The sequence below is a fragment of the Protobothrops mucrosquamatus genome, unplaced genomic scaffold (assembly GCF_001527695.2).
Source record: "Protobothrops mucrosquamatus isolate PMUCROS unplaced genomic scaffold, P.Mucros_1.0 scaffold3644, whole genome shotgun sequence".
In the NCBI taxonomy this organism is placed as follows: Eukaryota; Metazoa; Chordata; class Lepidosauria; order Squamata; family Viperidae; genus Protobothrops; species Protobothrops mucrosquamatus.
The window spans coordinates 7,561-30,111 of NW_015389605.1; the positions used below are offsets into that span (position 1 = coordinate 7,561).

At 46.7% G+C, this 22,551-nt stretch overlaps 1 protein-coding gene across 1 annotated transcript; it reads right to left on the reverse strand.

The window, feature by feature from the left end:
- Nucleotides 1–240: 240 nt before the first annotated feature.
- TCEA2 (transcription elongation factor A2) lies at nt 241–20,013 on the reverse strand (the record flags this gene model as incomplete). The annotated part of the gene is made up of 5 exons (XM_015827359.1): nt 19,942–20,013; nt 15,714–15,776; nt 14,558–14,663; nt 10,892–10,979; nt 241–374 (listed from the first exon to the last, which is right to left on the reverse strand). Coding segments are annotated over exons 1-5 (463 nt in total), but the record flags the coding sequence as incomplete, so codon positions are not given.
- Between the last annotated feature and the right edge of the window lie 2,538 nt (nt 20,014–22,551).

Below are 22,551 nucleotides of genomic sequence, written 5' to 3' on the forward strand. Positions count from 1 at the left end.
CGATTATCTGATGACGCAATGAGGGTGGAGTAGTAGTTTGACCTCGCCACCCTCATCGCCACTAGGTAGGATCTAACCTGTATCCTTGCCTGTGTTCGGTCAGATTCGGTTCGGCTCGCCCTCCAACTGCTCTCCAGGCGTCTTTAACAGAGTTTTTAACTATTAGGATAGAAGGAAACAACGGTTTGCAGAAGGGAAAATTGGGAGACATGGGCCACGCTCATTTCTCCCATGACTTACTGTCCGTCTGGAGAGCAGAAGTTAACATTTCTCGGCATTTGCTCCGGACTGTGTCGCACGTGATGGGCATGGGGGGGAAAGTTGTGATTTTGGGCGTGGTGGGACTTTTTACGGACTCCTGCCTTTTGAGCGAGCTGAAAGAGAAAAAACAAACCTGTCAGAATTTCGAGGTATCATTCTGCATTTCTAGACGTTTTGAAAGCCTCTCTCCTATTTGACCGGGAATATTATTTATTCTTTCCGAGTCTTTGTATAGATTTTATTAGTTTTTATGGGGTTAGGAATAAGGTGGGGTCGGAGTTGGGGTTGGGATTTAGGTTAGGGTTAGGATTAAGGTTAGGGTTGGGGTTTTTCCAAATAACATCTTATATATATAAATAAAAATGTAAATGTTCGTTTGTTCAAAATCTTAAAATCTCCGAAAGTTCTTCACCGATTGCTTTGAAATTTTCACACAACGTTGCATTCGAATACGCGCGTGTTTTTATATATCTATATTATATAGATGTCACACCTGTGACAGGTAAAAACGTGCTTTTTTTGAAAAACAGCGCCATCTGTTGGACGTAAAAGCAACACACGCTTTTACCAGACTGAGCCACAGCAATGCGTGGCTGGGTACAGCTATTCTCAATATTTAGCAAACAGCATAATGTCTGGGTTTGTGTGTTTAACAAGCAATAATAGGTAATAGTTAATTATCATAAACAATATGTTAATTAATCACTCTATAGCCTTCTTCTTGCTAATATATATATTCAAAATTATACATCACATACCTTTCTCTCTAATTCGTCTTTCTAGCCATTGATAGAAATTATCCCATGTTTTAAAATACGCTTAGTCTTCTTTCTCTTTTATCTTTAAAGTCAATCTGTCCATTTCTGCACACTCTAGAATTTTCTTAATTAGGACTTCTTCAGCTGGGAAGTTTTAATTTTTTCCAATGTTGGGCAAATACAATTCTTGCTGCCGTTAGCAGGTGTAGTATTAAGTGTCAGCAATCTTTGTCATAATAAGCTCCTATTATTCCTAACAAAATTAATTCTGGTTTCAAGTCTATTTGTTTTTTAGTCTTCCGAGCCTTTGGAAGATAAAAATTAATTTCCTTATCTTTCTTATCCTGTTCTCCAGATGAGTGGTTCACAGGTATTCCTTCGACTTACCACAGTTCATTTAGTGACTGTTCAAAGTTACAACGGCACTGAAAAAAGGGACTTGCGACCGTTTTTTTCACTGCAGTGATTCACTTAACAACTGTGGCAAGAGAGGTCGTAAAACGGGGCAAAACTCACTTGACACGTGTCTCACTTCACAACAGAAATTTGGGGCTCAATTGTGGTCGTAAGTCGAGGACTACCTGTACATATTATGCTCACTAAAAGATATTAGGTGTATTCAAGAAGAGTTTTGGAAATGCAACTGACAAGACAGTGAAAGTGTAATCAGGAGCACACTAAGGATTTAAATCAGGGTCTTCAAACTTGGCCCTTTTATGACTTGTGGACTTCAACTCCCAGAATTCCTCAGCCAGGCACACGTGTGCCTGGCTACGGAATTCTGGGAATTGAAGTCCACAAGTCATAAAAGGGCCAAGTTTGAAGACCCCTGGTTTAGAAAATTAAGCATGGTGACCTCCATTTTTATTTTTTTTTTACAAATTGGCAAAAACAGAGGAACTAAAATCTTAAAGAGTTAAAAAAAATACCCTTTATAGCTACAATCCTTTCTCCTTCTTAAGCTTGTAATAGTAATGCCTTTTTTGCTGTTGTATGTGCTTGGCCCTGATTTGAAGCACTCCCATTGTAAAATTTACTCAGCAGCTTCCTTATCATCAAAATTCTTGGCTTAAAGGCTGACTTTCACTCAGATTAGGAACATCCATTTTTTCCTGATTCAAAAAATCCAGCTAAGACAGCACCCTGTTCCCACTATGGTCAATGCCATAAAGTAGTCCTCAACCTACGACCACAACGGGGCCCAAAATTTCCATTGCTAAGGGAGACAGTTGTTAAGTGAGTTTTGCCCCATTTTGCGACCTTTCGTGACGCAGTTCTTAAGTGAATCAGTGCGGTTGTAACAAGGTTGTTAAGTGAATCTGGCTTTCCCCATTGGCTTTTCTTGTCGGAAGGTCGCAAAAGGGGATCACATGACCCCGGGACACTGCAACGGTCATAAATATGAGTCAGTTGCCAAGTCTCTGAATGTGAGGGGAACATCTGGGGCAGGGGTAGGCAACCTTGGCTCTTTTATGACTCGTGGACTTCAACTCCCAGAATTCCTGAGCCAGCATGGCTCTGCTTGGAAACCTCTCCCTTTCCCCTCAGCATGGCTGGCTCAGGAATTCTGGGAGTTGAAGGCCACGAGTCATAAAAGAGCCAAGGTTGCCTACCCCTGGTTTTGGCTATGGATTGTAGTCCCTTTAAGGTTTAATGTTTTATCTTCCTGCATGGTTCAATTAACCTGATGATTTTGGGCTGCCTTTTTGTTGTTCTGCAGTAGAGTGATGCTAAAACGGTTCCAAATACATGCATGCATGTAAGAACAGATGTGTCAAACTCAAGGCCCACGGGCCAGCTAGTTTTCAGGCCTAAGCGGCACAGTATCCTGGTGATTCACCCAATGCCACTCAATTGGATTTGATGTCTCAGGTAATTATAGAATTCAGAGTCTCCAGGTAATTGGCACAATCACCCAGTTGGCTTTCATGCCTAAGGCAGGACTTGAACTCACATTTCATGCTTTCTAGCCTGGTGTCTTAACCACTAGGCCAGAGGTAGGCAACCTTGGCTCTTTTATGACTTATGGACTTCAACTCCCAGAATTCCTGAGCCAGCCATGTTGAGGGGAAAGGGAGGTTTCCAAGCTGAGCCATGCTGGCTCAGGAATTCTGGGAGTTGAAGTCCAGGAGTCATAAAAGAGCCAAGGTTGCCTACCCCTGCCCAAATGCCTGAATTTTGATCACGTGACCATGAGGAAAAAATATTTAAATATTTAAACCAGGGGTCTTCAAACGTGGCTCTTTTGTGACTCGTGGACTTCAACTCCCAGAATTCCTGAGCCAGCATGGCTCAGCTTGGAAACCTCTCCCTTTTCCCTCAGTATGGCTGGCTCAGGAATTCTGGGAGTTGAAGTCCACGAGTCACTAAAGAGCCAAGGTTGCCTCCCCCTGCCCATGGGGATGCTGCAATGGTCATAACTGTGAAAAACGCTCCTGTCACTTTTTTCAGTGTAGTTGTAACTTCGAATAGTCACTAAATGAATGGTTTTAAGTCGAGGATTACCTGTATTTCTGGGAAACCTTTAAGCAGGAGAAGAAGGCTATTGCTCCTGTAAAGGTGGCCTTAGCCTGGAAATCAAGCAAACCAACAGATCCTCTCCATAAAACATTTCTTTAATCCTACGTTTTTCGTCAAGGAGCCATTTTTATGATAAGACATTCCTCAGGTAACACTCCGCGTAAAGAGCTGGTTTCCTTTATCTGGCGTGAGCAACCTTAGACCTAAACTTTAATTCGCAAAGATGTTTTAGAAGGACCAGCAAAAAAATAAGCAGAATTGTGGATCACGCACTGAGGAAATGCGACACAATTATTCAGATTGACTCTACGCAACGTCATTGGATCAATGATTAACCTAATATTCTAGACTGTATGTGCAGACTGCTTTGTTCTGAAAAATATTATGAAAAACAAGGAGGGAAGGAAGAATAGCCAACGATACAATGGCATTAGGGCCCAGGTTCTTTTTCTACGAAACTAAAATGATCCATCAAAGATAATAAAGGGAACGTTTGGACTCCGGTAAACTTCACGATGTGTTTGTGAGCACGAGATCACAACTCCTGTTCATTTCAAATTGTCAGATTATTCAGAAAAGAGATCATAAGGCATGTAGTTTAATAGAATAGTTTAATAAAGCATGTAGTTTAATAGAATAAACTTTCTATAACAGGGGTCTTCGAACTTGGCAACTTTAAGACTTGTGGACTTCAACTCCCAGAATTCCTCAGCCAGTCCTCAGGGCTGGTGAAGAGTTCTGGGAGTTGAAGTCCACAAGTCTTAAAGTTGCCAAGTTTGAAGACCCTTGTTCTGTAACATCGACGCTGGTTGTTCTCGACTTATAACCACAACTGAAACCAGAATTTCCATTGCTAAGCAAGGCAGTTGTTCACACATCCAATCTCCCAACGTGTTTTGCCATGATGGTTAAACGAAACCCTGAGGTTATTATATGAATCATGCGGTTGTTAAAGAAATCCAGATTCTTCCACTGACTTTGCGTGTCAAAAGCCAGCTGGGAAAGTCACCAATGGTGACCACATGACCTGGGGACACTGCAACTGCTGTACATACATGCCAGTTGCCAAGTGACCAAATTTTGATCATGTGACTATGGTCACGCTGTGACAGTCGTAAGGGCGAGGACTGGTTATAAGTTGCTTTTTAGTGCCGTTGTAACTTTAAACCGTCGCTAAATAAATAGTTGTAAGTTCAGGACTGCCTGTATATCCAAGATATATCCAAGTCCAACCCCCTGAGTACAAGGTTGGTCTAGATGACCTCCAAGATCCCTTCCAACTTTATTATTATTATTTTACTTCTATCCAGGTTGAAAGTGGTCCTTCCAATTACTCTGTGAAGTAGGTCAATTTGAGGGGCTCCAGATGCTGGGATGAAGTAAAGACAAGAATAGAAAAAGCCCAAACAGCATTCTTCAAAATGAAAAAGGTCTTCTGCCTAAAACTGAAAATCAGGCTTGTCAGATGCTACATTTTTTCTATCCTGCTCTATGGAGTAGAGAGTTGGTCTCTGACAGAAGGCCACCTGAAGAGACTAGAAGCATTTGAAATGTGGATTTACAGGCGGCTGTTACGTATAAGCTGGGTTGATAAGATCAGAAATGAGGAAGTGATAAGCCCCCTGGGAAAGCCAAGGGAAATCATCAAAACAATTAAAAAAACAAAAATTAGAATATTTCGGACACGTGATGCGACACCCAGAAAAATACGACATACTCCATTTCATCCTCCAGAGAAAGATTGAAGGCAAGTGAGGTCCAGGCAGAAGAAGAACATCATGGCTTCAAAATCTAAGGGACTGGTTTGGACAAAACTCAGCAGCACTTTTTCATGCGGCTGCTGATAAAAACAGGATCGCCAACATGATCGCCAACGTCCAATAATGGATATGGCACAAGAAGAAGAAGATAAGTAAGGAATTCCCCCCCCCCAAAACAGAACCTGGACAGTAGATACCTCAAAAGGCAAGTAGGGTGCATAAAATGTATTAACCAACCTGGTGCAGCACCAACCTTGTTGAATTTAATTCACGGCAATGTGTATAAAGTAATACACCGCTAATGCCAATTAGTCTGAGCCTCGGGAGCACTAGATCCTTAACAGACCTCATTAAAGTGGCTTATCAACTTAACCATTTCTGGCTCAAGAGGTTGCCTACCCCGGTCTAGTCCAACGGTCTTCAAACTTGGCAACTTTAAGACTTGTGGACTTCAACCCCCAGAATTCCTCAGCCAGCCAGGGTTAGCTGAGGAATTCTCGGAGTTGAAGTCCACAAGTCTTAAAAGTTGCCAAGTTTGAAGACCCCTGGTCTAGTCAATTGGACTACAACTCCAGTCACGCCTCAGGCAGGAGGCCCAAAAGCTAATGCTGGCTAAGAATGAGGGCAGTCTTAATCTAACACAGATAGTCCTCGACTATCCGTTCATTTAGTGACCGTTCAAAGTTACAACGGCACTGGAAAAAAGTGACTTAGGACTGTTTTTTTTTTACATTCATGCCCTTTGAGGCATCCTCAGGGTCACGTGATCAAAATTCAGACGCCTGGCAACGGACTCGTATTTATGACAGTGGCAGTGTCTTGGGGGGTCACGTGATCCCTTTTTGTCCCCTTCTGACGAGCACCTTCTAGCACTGATGAGGTTACCTAGTTGGGTAACAAAACGTCTGCAAGGAAACAACCCAGCTCAGAGGGCGCCAAGGACCCCCCAGGGCTCCTGCTCCTCCTTGCAAACCCCACTCCCTTCTAGCACTGATGATGTTACCTAGTCGGGTAATGAAACGTCTGCAAGAAAACAACCAAGCTCAGAGAACACCAAGGACCTCTCAGGAACCCATTTATGCTAAAGGGGAAAATCCTTCCCTCAGTAGAGGTGGAGGCCTCAGACACAACCTGTCCCCGCCATTTTTTTAGGCTGCTCTGGAGTCAGTCCCCAGGAAGAGTAAGACCACTGACTCATATTCAACAGGGAGGTCACACTTAATGACTGGGATTTATAACGGACTTTTGTTTTACTATTTATATCCTGCTTTATAAAACTCTAGTAAGACCACACCTGGAAGACTGCAGCCAATTTTGGTCACCATATCACAAAAAAGATGTTGAGAGTTTGGAAACAATTCAGAGAAGAGCAACTAAGATGATCCAAGGCCTGGAGACTAAAACATACGAAGAACGGCTGCGGGACTTGGGTTTGGCTAGTCTAAAGAAAAGAAGAAATAGGGGAGACATGAGAGCGGGGTTACAGTATCTGAGGGGCTGCCACAAGGCAGGGGGGGGTGTCACGTTATTCTCCAAAGCACCAGAGGGAAAGACAAGAAACAATGGTTGGAAGCTGATCAGAGAGAGAAGCAACCTGGAATTAAGGAGAAACTTCCTGACAGTGAGGACAATTAACCAGTGGAACAGCTTGCCTCCAGAAATCGTGGGCGCTCCATCACTGGAGATTTTTAAGAAGAGACTGGACATTCACCTGTCTGAGAGGGCATAGGTTCTCCTGCTTGAGCAGGGGGCTGGACTAGAAGACCTCCAAGGTCCCTTCCAGCTCTATTCTATTCTATCTATATCCCCAACCTGTGAGCCAAGGCCCACTACTGGTCCATGCCGTATTCACCAACCAAGCAGCGTGAGTGGCTGGCTGGTGCACGAGTCCGTATGCACGTACTGCCCCACTCACGCGAGCGTTGCAGGGACTCAGGGCCCCACTCGCGTGAGCAAGATACACATACGCGCGTGCACACCTGCCCCTCCCACAAAACCATCCCCTCTCCCCCCCCCCACCTCTGCCTCCCTCTGGGCCGTCAACACGGAAAGGTTGAGGAACTCTGCCTGAACCAGCTTGCCCAGACTGAAGATGCTACTTTGGATAAGCAGCAAAATGTTTGGAATTAAAAAAAAAAAAAGAAATTCCAGTTGCCAGGACTCAACTCCCAGATACCGTGATGTGAGGTTAAGCCATTCCCCCGAGCTTTGTCGTACATTGGTTTGCTTCCGTGAGTGTATCGACTCTTCTCACATTCAGCAATCAAACCAATTCCATATTCACATGAATTACGGTCTGTAATTCAAGCTTCTTCAGTTCTGACTGAATGGTGGAGGGTGGAAGGATTTATATCCCTTGCAGTCATCTGGTCCTTAGCAGTGTTACTGAGGCCACTTGGAGGTTGATGGGTCTGTGGGTGCTTCATCAGTGGAAATTTTTAAGAAGAGATTGGACAGCCATTTGTCTGAAATGGTATAGGGTTTCCTGCCTGAGCAGGGGGTTGGACTAGATGATCTCCAAGGTCCCTTCCAACTCTGTTATTCCGTTACTTGTACTCTGATTCAGGGGGTCCTGACGATACAAATAAACCTCCATGTAGCCTCAACGACTCTCAGAAAGAGCACTAACGGCCAGATGATTGTAAAGAATATAAATCCTTCCATTCCTCACTATTCAGTCAGAGCTGAAAAAGCTTCTTGGATGAAAAGTGAAATGTCTTCAAGGAAGAACAAAGAAAGTCCAGCTGCCTCCTGATAAATTTTTATTGGGACAATAAAAATCATTCATAACATCCGAACGGTACAATCGGTCGTGCTTCACTGTGTTACTGAATATTTGCTCTAGTCGCAGGAGTAGGCAACCTTGGCTCTTTTATGACTCATGGACTTCAACTCCCAGAATTCCTGAGCCAGCCACGCTGAGGGGAAAGGGAGAGGTTTCCATGCTGAGCCATGCTGGTTCAGGAATTCTGGGAGTTGAAGTCCACAAGTCATGAGGGGGCCATAGTTCCCCCATGCTGGCTCATTTGTTTGGAATGATATAGGGCAGGGGTAGGCAACCTTGGCTCTTTTATGATTCTTGGACTTCAACTCCCAGAATTCCTGAGCCAGCATGGCTCAGTTTGGAAACCTCTCCCTTTCCCCTCAGGGTGGCTGGCTCAGGAATTCTGGGAGTTGAAGTCCACGAGTCATAAAAGAGCCAAGGTTGCCTAGCCCTGCATCTAGTGGGATGTGACTCAAGGCTAAATTGAACTGAATCCTTGATTTGGTGATTATACACACAAGGAATCTGTCTCCGGTACCGAAGCTCTCAGTGTGCAGGTAGTCCTCGACTTACAACAGTTTGTTTAGTGACCATTCAAAGTTACAACAGCACTGAAAAAGTGACTTACGACCATTTTCAAAGTTACGACGTTTCCAGCATCCTCATGATCAAAATTCAGATACTTGGCAACTGCTTCATACTTACGACAGTTGCTGAGTCCCAAGGTCAAAGCAATCCCCTTTTGCGACGTTCTGCAAAGCAAAGTCAGTGGGGGAAGCCAGATTCACTTAACAACCGTGTTACTAACTTATCAACTGCAGTGATTCGTTTAACAACCGAGGAAAGAAAGGCTGCAAAATGGGTCAAAATTCACTTAACAACCAAAGTTTTAGTCTCAATTGTGGCCGTAAGTCAAGGACTACCTGTACATGTAAAGCAACAGAATAATCATAATCATACCAATAAGAGGGAGGAGGAAGATAGATAATAATAATAAGCCATAAATATTACTGCAGCCATACTACATGGCAAATACACATGGACATTAGGCAGCACCCTGGGAATTATGCGTTCAGCAGAGTAATAGCCGAACCAACTGGCCAATCACTTCTTAGGTTTTCAAATTATGTAGAATCATTTTAACATTAAACATCTGTGTGTTTCTATCCAGAAAATGTTTCAATCAACATCAAGGTCTAGGGAAAATTAACAGAACTACTCCGAGTCCTCTGATTGGGAATCGCAAGCCCCTGATTTGAGTTGTTGATTGACACACGCAGAATCATTTGAGAATCCCACGAAGGAATTTAGAATAAATGTACATTGGTACACTTGGAGACGAGGATTGCAAGATTTAGGACAGGTGGCGTTGCCAGTAATTTTTTAATCACTGGCCAAAGGACCCTTATCCCTTTGTGTGGCATTGTGATACTACTTAGTCAAAAGAAATTGATGTACATAAACAGAAGGCTGGGTTAATAAAGAAATAAATAAAACTACAAATGAAATAAAGCAACAAAATGAGAAATGGTCTTTATTAATAAAAGGAACAGTGTGAGAAAGACAGAAGAAATGAAAGTGAATCAAATAATAAAGAAGAATAAAAAGAAATGCACCAAGTCCACTGTGTTTTGTAGGTGTTTTATTTTTTCTTCCATTTATAACTGTAGAATAGGACATTATATAACCTATATGTCAAAATGGAGCCACCATCGCTTCTCAGGAACCTTTGTCAGTAGAGAAGTAACATTTCCCCGTTTGAATTAAGCTAAGTAGGGAAGCCATATTAATATTAATAATAATAGACATCTGGCTAGAAACTGGGAGGATGTGAGTTCTAGTCCCGCCTTAGGCATGGAAGTCAACTGGGTGACTTTTGGCCAATAACAGGGAAACTGTGAGTTCCTAGTCCTGCCTTAGGCATGAAAGCTGCTAGGTGACTTTGGGCCAATTACCAGGAGATTGGAATTCTAGTCCTGCCCTGGGCATGATAACTGGCTGGGTGACTTTGGGCCAATCACAAGGAGGTGGTCAGTTCTAGTCCTACCTTAGGCATGAAAGCTGTTGTGTGACTTTGGACCAATTATCAGGAGATTGGGAGTTCTAGTCCTGCCCTAGGCATGAAAGCTACTGGGTGACTTTGGGCCAATCACCAGGAGATTAGGAGTTCTAGTTCTGCTTTAGGCATGGAAGCTGCTAGGTGATTTTGGGCCAATCATCAGGAGATTAGGAGTTCTAGTCCTGCCTTAGGCATGGAAGCTGCTGGGTGACTTTGGGCCAATCACCAGGAGATTAGGAGTTCTAGTTCTGCTTTAGGCATGGAAGCTGCTAGGTGATTTTGGGCCAATCCCCAGGAGACTGTGAGTTCTAGTCCTGCCTTAGGCATGAAAGTTATTGTGTGACTTTGGGCCAATCACCAGGAGATGGTGAGTTCTAGTCCTGCCTTAGGCATGAAAGCTGCTGGGTGACTTTGGGCCAATCACCAGGAGATTAGGAGCTCTAGCCCTACTTTAGGCATCCATCTAGGTGACTTTGGGCCAATCCCCAGGAGACTGTGAATTCTAGTCCCACTTTAGGCATGAAAGCCAGCTCTCTCTCTCTCAGCCAGTCTTGGGCCAGTCTCTCTCTCTCAGCCCGGCCTACTTCACAGGATTGTTATTGTGGGGGAAAATAGGAGGAAGGAGGAGTACTGGCTATGTTCACTGCCTTGAACTGTTTATAAAACAAATCATAAAGGTGGGATATGAACTAAATGAACATTTGAAACAAAACTTGGGTGGGTTAATTGGGCAACGGGCACAATACTACTATCTCTGGCTAAGGGTTACCTTTGGTCTCGCGAATCACCCGTCTGTTTTGAAGAAGACGCTGACAGCGAATTCTTCTTCTTTGCATCTCTCTTATCTTCGGAGGCATCTGAAGAGTTAAGAAGGAAGAAGGACAAGCAGTAAAGAACGACTGTCGCCCTAAGGAAGCCTTGTGCCACTAGTCAGCTTCTAGGACAGCCCGTTCCTTGGTCATAAGATCTTCTTCCAAAGCAGTAGATAACAGCATCATCCATGTTTCTATGTCTGCTTAACACCTGGGGGGGCTTGGAAGAATATCTGTCATAACGTGGACAATGACGGAGAGGGGATGCTATTTTTTGGGGGGGGGGCAATTAAAAGACCGAGCAACAAACCAGCTTTCGCCAGGAAAAAGGATCCACATCTAAGCTACATCTTTTTCCTGGAAATCTTTGTTACTTCTCCAAAGAGATACGGCAGGGGAACGTTCAGGGTTAAGGCTGCGTCCCTCCGTAACTGGAGACCCTTTCTAGTTTGTCCTCTGTTTGGACCTGAAGCTCGTTCCTGTTTGATTGCTTTGACTTTTGGAAGGTCTGTTTATGACCTACGGCAGTGATGGCGAACCTTTTAGAGACCGAGTGCCCAAAAACTGCCCCCCATCCCCGCTCCGCCCTGCCCAATGGGCCACCCACCACCTCCACGGCCCACCACAGATCACCCAGGCAGCCCAGCAGCATCATGGCGGCCACGCCCTCCGCCCATGCCCCGCAGCATCATCTGCGTGCAACGGGGCGCAAGGGTGGAGTCTTGTCCCCGCTGCCCGGCGACCATGTCCTTGGCTGCGCTGCTTCTGTGGGCCGTGCCCAGGGGCGACTCTCCTCCGGGGGGGCTGCTGATGAGGAGGGAGCTGTGGGAGGAGGCAGGGCTGGGGAGACGGTGTGTGTGCCCAAAGAGAGGGCTCCGAGTGCCACCTCTGGCACCCCTGCCATAGGTTCGCCACCACTGACAACGAAAATTGAACTAAATTTAATTTGGAAGTAAATATCGTTACAATTTGAGGGTAGATTATCAAGGTAGCAGCCACGAATCCCAGTATTCATGGACTTAGTATGAAGTACAGGTAGTCCTCAATTTGCAACGGGTCATTTAGTGACCGTTCAAAGTTACAACAGCCCTAAAAAAAGGTTACTTATGACCGTTTTTCACACTGACCACCACTGTAGCATCCCCGTGGTCATTGGCAACTGACTCATATTTACGACGGTCGCAGTGTGTCCCGGGGTCATGGGATCCCCTTTTGCGACCTTCGGACAAGCAAAGTCCATGGGGAAGCCAGATTCACTTAACAACCGAGTTATTAACTGAACAGCTGCAGTGATTCAGTTAACAAGAAAGGTCGTAAAAATGGGGCAAAAGTCAGGGGCTGCCCCAAAGAAGAGGGAGTCAAGCTAGTCTCCAAAGCTCCTGAAGGCAGGACAAGAAGCAACGGGTGGAAACTAATCAAGGAGAGAAGCAACCTAGAACTAAGGAGAAACTTCCTGACAGTGAGAACAATTAACCAATGGAACAACCTACCTCCAGAAGCGGTGAATGCTCCAACACTGGAAGTTTTTAAGAAGAGACTGGACAGCCATTTGTCTGAAATGGTATAGGGTTTCCTGCCTGAGCAGGGGGTTGGACTAGATGACCTCCAAGGTCCCTTCCAACTTTATTATTATTATTATCATCATCATCATCATCATCATCATCACTTAACAAATTTCTCACTTAGCAACATCAATTTTGGACTCAATTGTGGTCGTTAATTCGAGGACCAGCTGTAGTGGAATTAGGAATTCATGAATAACAGTACCATAGTCTTGCAAGGTTAGTTAGGACTGGGGAATTCTGAGAGTTTACAGCAGTGTTTCCCAACCTTGGCAATTTTCAAATGTGTGGACTTCAACTCCCAGAATTCCCCAGCCGGTCTTGCCCTAATCGTTTGCTGGTGGGGGGATTCTGGGAGTTGAAGTCCACATATCTGAAAGTTGCCAAGGCTGAGAAAAACTGGTTTAACGGTTAGGAAGGACCTGCCCCGATGGCTCTAGCAGTGAAAAGTGGGCAGACAGGAAATCTGTACCTTCAGACTTGCAAACTTCTGTTAACGTAGCCTTACGATAAAAGCAAGATTTAGTTCATCTGGTCAAGTTTCCTCACCGGTTTAACCAGGAAGGCTAACCAAGTTTATGTCCATGCAAATAGAAATTAAACTACTTTATTTGGCCAAGCGTGAATTAGACCAGGGCTTTTCAACCTTTTCACCCATTGTACCACTTTTAGGATATGGCAACATCCGAGGACCACCAGTCGCCTAGCAAGGTGTCAAAAACTTGATGACCAAAAAAAAAAAAGGAAAAAAGTGATAAAGTACAGGTAGTCCTCGACTTACAACAGTTCGCTTAGTGACTGTTCAAAGTTACAATGGCACTGAAAAAAGGGGCCCCCAAGCCACAGCTGAGCAAGACACCTGCCTGCCCACCTAGCGGTGCTTTTCCTCCTGTCCGAGGTTTTCATTGTTGTGAGCATTTCTGTTGAGGATTGGCAGCGGGGATGGAGTGGGGGGGTGTTTGGTTTTTATTCCCCCGTCTGTTGGGTGGTTGCAGCAGGTTTTGGTCACTTCACATGACCCTGGGACACTGTGACCGTCATAAATATGAATCAGTTGCCAAGCATCTGAATGTAAATCACAAGACCCTGGAGATGCTGCAACATTCCAGCTGATCGGTGCTTCTTCTGGGCTCAGCGGAAGTGCCAGGATCAGCGCCGAGCTCCAGCTGGAGCCTGGCGCTGATCCTGGCGCTTCCACTGAGCCCTGACAGCCCCGAAGAAGCGCTGATCCTGGCGCTTCCACTGAGCCCTGACAGCCCTGCAGCTCCAGCCATCTTTCGCTCAGGCTTGTGCGGTGCTGCCACCGGTTCAGCTCATTCCCCTCCCCCGCAACCACTTTTCTAGGATGGTCACGTACCACCTGCCAGGTGCCAATGTACCACAGGTGGTACCCATACCACTGGTTGAAAAGCCCTGTCCTAGGAGAGTGGATGTTCTCACCTGGTTTACAGGTCATCCTTGGTGTGCAAACCATTCTTTTAGTGACCGTCTGAAGTTCCAATGGTACTGAAAAAAATGGTCCTCGCACTTATGACTGTCACAACATCCCCATGGTCATGGGATCAACCTTGGGTTGCTTGGCAACCGGTATGTCTTTGCAACGGCTGCCTGCCATTTGCAGCATTCCCAGCCAGCTTCCGACAAACACAACCAAAGGGAGAGGCCGGAATTCACTTAACAAATGTACCACTGGTTGAAAAGCCCAGAATTAGACACACAAGGAATTTGTCTTTCATACAGAAGCTCTCAGGGTCCATGTGAAGCAATAGAATAATCATCATGGTCATAATAAGATAATAATAATAATAATAATAATAATAATAATAATAATAATAATAATAATAATAATAATAATAATAGGGAGGAATAAAGAAGACCGTAAGAAGGGTAAATGATTATGACGGGATTAAAATCTCTACACAGAAAGGGAATGCAATTCCTGCCTTCACATTTTGCATGCGCACGACGTAGCTCAAAACCGAAAGTAGCTGGATCTTGATTTATTCCATAAGGGTTTTTTTTTTAATTATTTGATTCGCCCATAGTATGCCTGCTTCTTACCTAAGAGCTTCTTCCAAGCTTTGATAAGCGATTTCGAGAGTGCAATCACTTCCTCATCTGTGCTTTGTTTTCGAAGGGCATTCACCGACATCCCGATTCGGGTAGACTGCAAAATATTAAACAGGGAGGGGTTCTTGTTTAAGCAAATCGCTTACATTAAATTCACTAGCTAGAGCCAGTGTTTCTCAACCTTGACAATTTTAAGGCATGTGGACTTCAACTCCCAGAATTCCACAGCCAGCATTGCTGGCTGTGGAATTCTGGGAATTGAAGTCCACATGCCTTAAAATTGTCAAGGTTGAGAAACACTGAGCTAGACTAAATTCCCCCAGGCAAGAGAAGAGCGCCCAAAGGTCAAGTTACAGATTATTTGACAATTTGCACTGATTCCATAAAACAGCAACTTTATAATTGCCCAGGTGGTCCTCGACTTACAGCCAGCTGTTCAATTAATGACCGTTCAAAAGTTACAACGGCGCTGAAAAAAAAGTGACTAATGACTACTTTTCACACTTATGACCATTCCAGCATCCCCACGGTCATGTGATCAAATTTGGGGTGCCTGGTAACTGGCATTTATTTATTATAGTGTCATTTGCAATCTTCTTAGGAAGCTTCTGATAAGCAAAGTCAAGGGGGGGGAGCCAAATTCGCTTAATGACCACGATTCACTTAACAGTTGCGGTGATTCACTTAACAATCATGGCAAAAAGGTCATAAAATGGGGCACCACTCACTTAACAACTGTCTTGCTTAGCAGTGGAAATTTTGGCCTCATCTGTGGTTGTGAGTCGAACACTACCTGCATAGTTCTATAAACCTTATCTCTGTCCCATTTTTCCCCCTGCTCCCTACAGAAACATTTTGTTTTCCATGCTGCTGGACACTTAATCACAACCTGAAATGGATTTTGAAGACTACAGATATTATATAGCGGAACAAATTAATTGAAAAGCCCTGATATAGAGGAACGAGTTAATTAGAAGTGTGTATCACAAAATATGAGAAGGGCAGAAACAGTCAGACAATGCAGGACTTGAATGTACTCATGATCAAGTAAATGGTTGGTTTTTTTGCAAAGTATAATGTGCAAAGAAGTCAAGTCAAACTGAGAATAAGTTAAAAAGAAAAAAAAAGAGTCAACACCATGATTTACCTGCAGCAAATGAAGTGTTATCTGCATACTTTTCAGTTCCTTCAGCAAGTCCATTGCCCCTTCCTCGAAAACAAAAGAAATTCCACAAGTTAACAGACATCCAACATCCAATTGTTTAAATTGTTTTGATGAGGTGATGCATTGCCAAGTCTAAGCAGAAATAGAGGGCCGTTACCAATCAAACAGAGAGGGGGTACAGTATAAGAATGGGGAAAGCTAGTTCAATCAAAATATACAGTATATCTACTGAAATAACATATATGAAACAAAAGAAAAATCAAAATGGGATTGCCTAACACTTAACCTTTCAAATTAGGTAAGGTTGTAGGTTTCCGAGGACTTTTAATCGGTGGGATCCTTAACGCACTCTGCTGGGTTGTTTTCTTGCAGACGTTTCATGACCCAACTTGGTAACATCATCAGTGCTAGAAGGGAATGGAGTCGGTTGTTTCTTGGAAACAGTTCAGAAGTAGTCCTTGACTTACAACCATTTGTTTAGCGACCATTGGAAGTTACAACAGCAGGGGGAAAAGTGACTTATGGTGTGTCCTCACCAGGGCTTTTTTTCAGCCGGAACGCGGCGGAACCGCGTTCCGGCACCTTTTTCCGGGCCGGCCGCACCGGAAATAGCCCCTCCCAAATTTTACTTGCATTCCTGTTCTCTAAAGGGGCGGTCCTAGGGTTTGATGAGGGCGTGGCCAGGTTTGAGTTCCGCCACCTTTTCTCCGAGAAAAAAAGCCCTGGTCCTCACCCTTGCAACAGTCACACTATCTCCAAAGTCAAGTGATCAAAATTCAGGCGCATGGCAACCAGCATGCATTTATCACAGTTGCAGTATCCCAGGTCACATGTGACCTTCCCAGCTGGCTTCCAACAAGCAAAATCAAGAGCGGAACTGGGCCTTGCTTAGTGATTGTGGGATTCACTTAATAATTGTCGTGGATTTTGCAAGGATTTATACTCCTTGCCGGGAGAAACATCATCAACCTAAGATATGCAGATGATACCACTCTAATGGCAGAAAGTGAAGAGGAACTAAAGAGCCTCTTGATGCGGGTGAAGAAGGAAAGTGCAAAAGTTGGCTTGAAACTCAACATTAAGAAAACCAAAATCATGGCATCCGGCCCTCTCAATTCCCGGCAAATAGATGGGGAAGAAATGGAGGTAGTGACAGATTTTATCTTCCTGGGCTCCAAGATCACCACAGATGGGGACTGCAGCCAAGAAATTAAAAGACGCTTGCTCCTGGGGAGGAAAGCTATGGCAAATCTAGACAGCATACGAAAAAGCAGAGACATCACCCTGCCAACAAAAGTGGGTATAGTCAAGGCCATGGTTTTCCCAGTTGCAATGTATGGCTCTAAAAGTTGGACCATGAGAAAGGCTGAGCGCCAAAGAATGGAGGCCTTTGAACTCTGGTGCTGGAGAAGACTCCTGCGAGTCCCCTGGACTGCAAGGCGATCAAACCGGTCAGTCCTAGAGGAGATCAACCCTGACTGCTCTTTAGAAGGCCAGATCCTTGAAACTCAAGTACTTTGGCCACCTAATGAGAAGGAAGGACTCACTGGAGAAGAGCGTAATGCTGGGAAAGATTGAAGGCAAGAGAAGAAGGGGACAACAGAGAAGGAGGTGGCTGGATGGAGTCCCTGAAGCAATAGCTGTGAGCTTAAATGGACTCCAGAAGATGGTAGAGGACAGGAAGACCTGGAGGAACATTGTCCATGGGGTCGTGATGGGTCAGACATGACTTCGCAACTAACAACAACAACACGCTACAGAAAAGATGTCGAGGCTCTAGAAAAAGTGCAGAAAAGAGCAACAAAGATGATCGGGGGACTGGAGACTAAAATGTATGAAGAACGGTTACAGGAACTGGGCATGGCTAGTCTAGTGACAAGAAGGACCAGGGGAGACATGATAGCAGTCTTCCAATATTTGAGGGGCTGTCCCAGAGAGGAGGGGGTTAACCTATTCTCCAAAGCACCTGAAGGCCAGACAAGGAATAACAGATGGAAACTGATCAAGGACACACTCAACCTGAAAATAAGGAGACATTTTCTGACAGTGAGAAAAATCAACCAATGCAACAGATTGCCTTCAGAAGTTGTGGGAAGAATGGGACGACAGAGAAGGAGGTGGCTGGATGGAGTCACTGAAGCAGTAGGCAGGAGCTTAAATGGACTCCAGAAGATGGTAGAGGACAGGAATGCCTGGAGGAACGTTGTCCATAGGGTTGCGATGGGTCAGACACACGACTTCGCAACTAACAACATACTCCTTGCAGACAGCTGGTCATTTGCATTCTTTTAGAGAGTCCTTGAGGCCACTTGGAGGTTTACCTGTGTCCTCAGGGTCACCTGAGTGGTGCAAATGGGTGTGGAGCCTTCTTGGCTGCAGGATGTTTTCTGCCCTGGGCCCTGCAGAGAAGACGGCTCCATATACATTTGCCCTACTTCCAGCTGTCTGCAAGGAGTATAAATCCTTCCGTTCCTCCACCATCCAGTCAGAGCTGAAGAAGCTTCTTGGAGTGAGAAGCGAAAGGTCTTCAAAGAAAAACAAGAAAGTCCTGTTGCCTCCTGAAAAAGCACCATTGGGATAAGCAACATCCCACCTTAATAAAATCATGGAGAGCATTGATGCAGCCTTGGTTGAGTTCAAGAGCCTGAGCAGTTGGACCAAATTAGTACTGGGGAGGGGTGAAAGCATTCTTAGGCACTGGAGGGGGTGTCTCCAAATCTGCAAAACGCTGGGCGTGACGTCATGATCCCCACCCTTTGCTGTGCGCACGTGACACCATCCCCAAGCAGCTTTGACTTCAGACCACCCTCTTTGTCCCACAGATTGACCTCCCCTGTCCAAAAGATAGAACACAGGCGGTCCTCAACTTACAACTGAGTCCAAAATTGCTTAGCAAGACATTTTGTTCGATGAGTTTTGTCCCATTTTACCAGCTTTCTTGCCACAGCTGTGAAATGAATCCCTGCAGTTAAGTTAGTAACACGATGGTTAAATGAATCTGGCTTCTTCATTGGTTTTGCTTGTCCAAAGGTCGCAAAAGGGATCACATGACCCCGGGAAACTACAACTGTCAATAAATACGAGTCAAGTTGCCAAACATCTGGATTTTGGTCACGTGACCATGGGGAATGCCGCAACGGTTGTGGGAAAAAGGGTTATAAAGTTGCTTTTTTCGGTGCTGTCGTAACTTCAAACAGTCACTAAATGAACTGTCGTAAGTCGAGGACTACCTGTACAGAATAACAGAGCTGGAAGAGACCTTGGAGGTCCTCTAGCCCAACCCCTTGCTCAAGCAGGAGACCCTGTTCCATTTCAGACAAGCGACTGTCCAGTCTCTTCTTAAAAGCCTGATGTTTGCCATTTGGTCAGAAGACCACCAGGAGATTTCAGGGCTGGGAAACAGAAACCCACCCTAGAAGGAAGCAGCAACAATCCAGTTCCACGCCACTGGGAAGAAAACTACATGGATGTCCTTAGCAGTTTGAGGAAGCCTTTCTCTTTGCTTACAGTAGGTGGCGACCCCATGTCAAGTTTGGATTGGCTCAAAACAATGAAGCCAGATCAGACGGGTTGCTACCTGGATGGAAGACCACCAGGAAATCCCGGCCAAACAGGTCAAAAAAAATCTCCCAGGGAAAAAGCAGTTTTTTAAGGACAAGCAGCATCCCCCGGAATCGAGATCAACCCAAAGGAATCTGGAAGCACGCAAAGAAACGAGCAGGCAGGATCCCAGCACAGGGATCCTTTTTTTCCTTTAAAGCGCCCCACGGATTCACCCCAAGAAAAACGCGGGAGGGCGCAAGAAGTTAAAAAAAACGGACAGAAGCGGCCAGCCAAGGCTGCGGCGATCGGGGAGAGGGGGCGTGGTTTAGAAGGGGCGGGCGACGCGCTAGAGAAGTGGGCGGGGCCACGAGCGGTTTACGGCAAGAGCGAGGGCGTGGCTAACGGCTGAAGCATTTAAATGGCGGCGGGGAGGCGGGGCCAAACGGCTGTCTTGGGCGGGGCCCGTTCTCCAGGCGATGCGGCGCGGGCGTTGCCATGGCAGCGACGAGGACGGACTGGGTTTTCTTTGGAGAAACTGGAAACGCCGAGCAACGTTTCGGAGGCGGCGTCGGCGGTGGTGGAGGGAGGGCGGGCGGGCGGGCGGGCCTCCGGACGGGCTCCTCCGCGGGCCGGGAAGGCGCGGGCGGCGTCGGTGCCCCCCACTCACCACGCTCTTCTTGGCGACCATCTTGTCGAGCCGCTTGGCGATGCGCAGGACCTCCTCCTCCTCCCCGCCCATGGCGCCGGCTCTCCACTCCGCGCAGGGTCTGCGGCCCCGGGGAGGAGGGAGGCGAGGAAGCCCGTCCCCGGGACGCTGCCGGCTGAGCCGCGGCGAAGAGCGGGCGCGCTTCCTAGGTGACCAACGGCAACGCCTCTTCCGTTTTTGAGCGCCCGCCCGAGGCATGCTGGGAAGCGAAGTTCGGCTTCTCGCCTCTCCCAGAGGGCCGCGCGCGCCCACACCTGGGCGTTCGCTTCGCAAAGCATTTCGGGAACGGTAGTCCCGGAAAGGAAGCAGTTTAGGCTTAGATGTTGAGGGACGGACTCCAAATCCCAGCAATCTCGGCTGCTTCTGCGGGGGGGTGGGGGTGGTTTTCGCCAGGTTTTACCTTTGCGAGCCCGCCCTCCGCGCCGCGGAATTTTGCAGAACGGACCGTTAGAGCCGTTAGCTTGGCCTTGCAAAGAGTCTGTGGGCCTTAATTCCGCCCATGGGCTAAGATGCTAAACTGGGCGTGAGTTCTAATCCAGCCAGTTGGGTGACCTTGCACCGGTCAAGGTCTTTTAGGTCCGGGGAAGAAGATGGATGATTGATTAAATGCCGTCAAGCCAGCATTGCATACTACTGACTACAGCTAGACCTCGATTTGCAAACACAACCGAGCCCAAAATTTCTGTTGCTAAGCGAGGNACGGCAAGAGCGAGGGCGTGGCTAACGGCTGAAGCATTTAAATGGCGGCGGGGAGGCGGGGCCAAACGGCTGTCTTGGGCGGGGCCCGTTCTCCAGGCGATGCGGCGCGGGCGTTGCCATGGCAGCGACGAGGACGGACTGGGTTTTCTTTGGAGAAACTGGAAACGCCGAGCAACGTTTCGGAGGCGGCGTCGGCGGCGGTGGTGGAGGGAGGGCGGGCGGGCGGGCGGGCCTCCAGACGGGCTCCTCCGCGGGCCGGGAAGGCGCGGGCGGCGTCGGTGCCCCCCACTCACCACGCTCTTCTTGGCGACCATCTTGTCGAGCCGCTTGGCGATGCGCAGGACCTCCTCCTCCTCCCCGCCCATGGCGCCGGCTCTCCGCTCCGCGCAGGGTCTGCGGCCCCGGGGAGGAGGGAGGCGAGGAAGCCCGTCCCCGGGACGCTGCCGGCTGAGCCGCGGCGAAGAGCGGGCGCGCTTCCTAGGTGACCAACGGCAACGCCTCTTCCGTTTTGGGCGCCCGCCCGAGGCATGCTGGGAAGCGAAGTTCGGCTTCTCGCCTCTCCCAGAGGGCCGCGCGCGCCCACACCTGGGCGTTCGCTTCGCAAAGCATTTCGGGAACGGTAGTCCCGGAAAGGAAGCAGTTTAGGCTTAGATGTTGAGGGACGGACTCCAAATCCCAGCAATCTCGGCTGCTTCTGCGGGGGGGGGTGGTTTTCGCCAGGTTTTTCCTTTGCGAGCCCGCCCTCCCCGCCGCGGAATTTTGCAGAACGGACCGTTAGAGCCGTTAGCTTGGCCTTGCAAAGAGTCTGTGGGCCTTAATTCCGCCTATGGGCTAAGATGCTAAACTGGGCGTGAGTTCTAATCCAGCCAGTTGGGTGACCTTGCACCGGTCAAGGTCTTTTAGGTCCGGGGAAGAAGATGGATGATTGATTAAATGCCGTCAAGCCAGCATTGCATACTACTGACTACAGCTAGACCTCGATTTGCAAACACAACCGAGCCCAAAATTTCTGTTGCTAAGCGAGGCAGTTGCTAAGAGAAGTTTTGCCCCATCTTACGACTTTTCTTGCCACCGTTGTTAAGTGAATCGCTGCAGTTGTTAAATTAGTGACAAGGTTGTTAAGTGAATCTGGCTTGCCCATTGAACTTTGTTTGTTAGGAAGGTCGCAAAAGGGGACCACGTGACCCCGGGACGCTGCAACCGTCATAAATATGAACCAATTGCCAAATGACTGAATTTTGATCACGTGACCAGGGGGATGCTGCAAGGGTTGTAAGTGTGAAAAATGGTCATAAGTCACTTTTTTCGGTGCCGTTGTAATTTTCAATGGCCACTTAATGAACTGTTATAAGTTGAGGACTACCTTTAGCCAGATTTTCTCCATGACGATGTGTTCCTAACCTGGTCCTTCAAATCCCAACAGTCTACCTATTACCATGGCAACTGAGTTTATCCACCTGGCTGCTGGTCATCCTCTTCTCTTTCCTTGCAACTTTCCAGCATTAGAGCCTTCTCCAGAACCAGATCTCCACAAAATGTGTCCAGAGTAGGATGAGGGAATGCCAGAGAGCAAGAAAACGGCAAAAAGTGTCACACAATGCGGTTGCGTAACCACAGGCTCCTGCAAATGTTGGTGGGAATGGAATAGTTGGACTCCATTCTAGTCTATTGTTTCACCTCTGTTATACCACAATGTAATCCAGAATATGAGCTGTTAATCCTACCTAGTCAGAATTACTTTTTGATTTTCCTAACAGCACATTCTGATGCATCTTCTGATGTTTCATCTCCCAAAACTCAAGAGAACCAAGAAGTGACACACAATAAGCAACGAAGGCTCAGTCAGACTGCCCTACCAGATCCTCAGGAAAT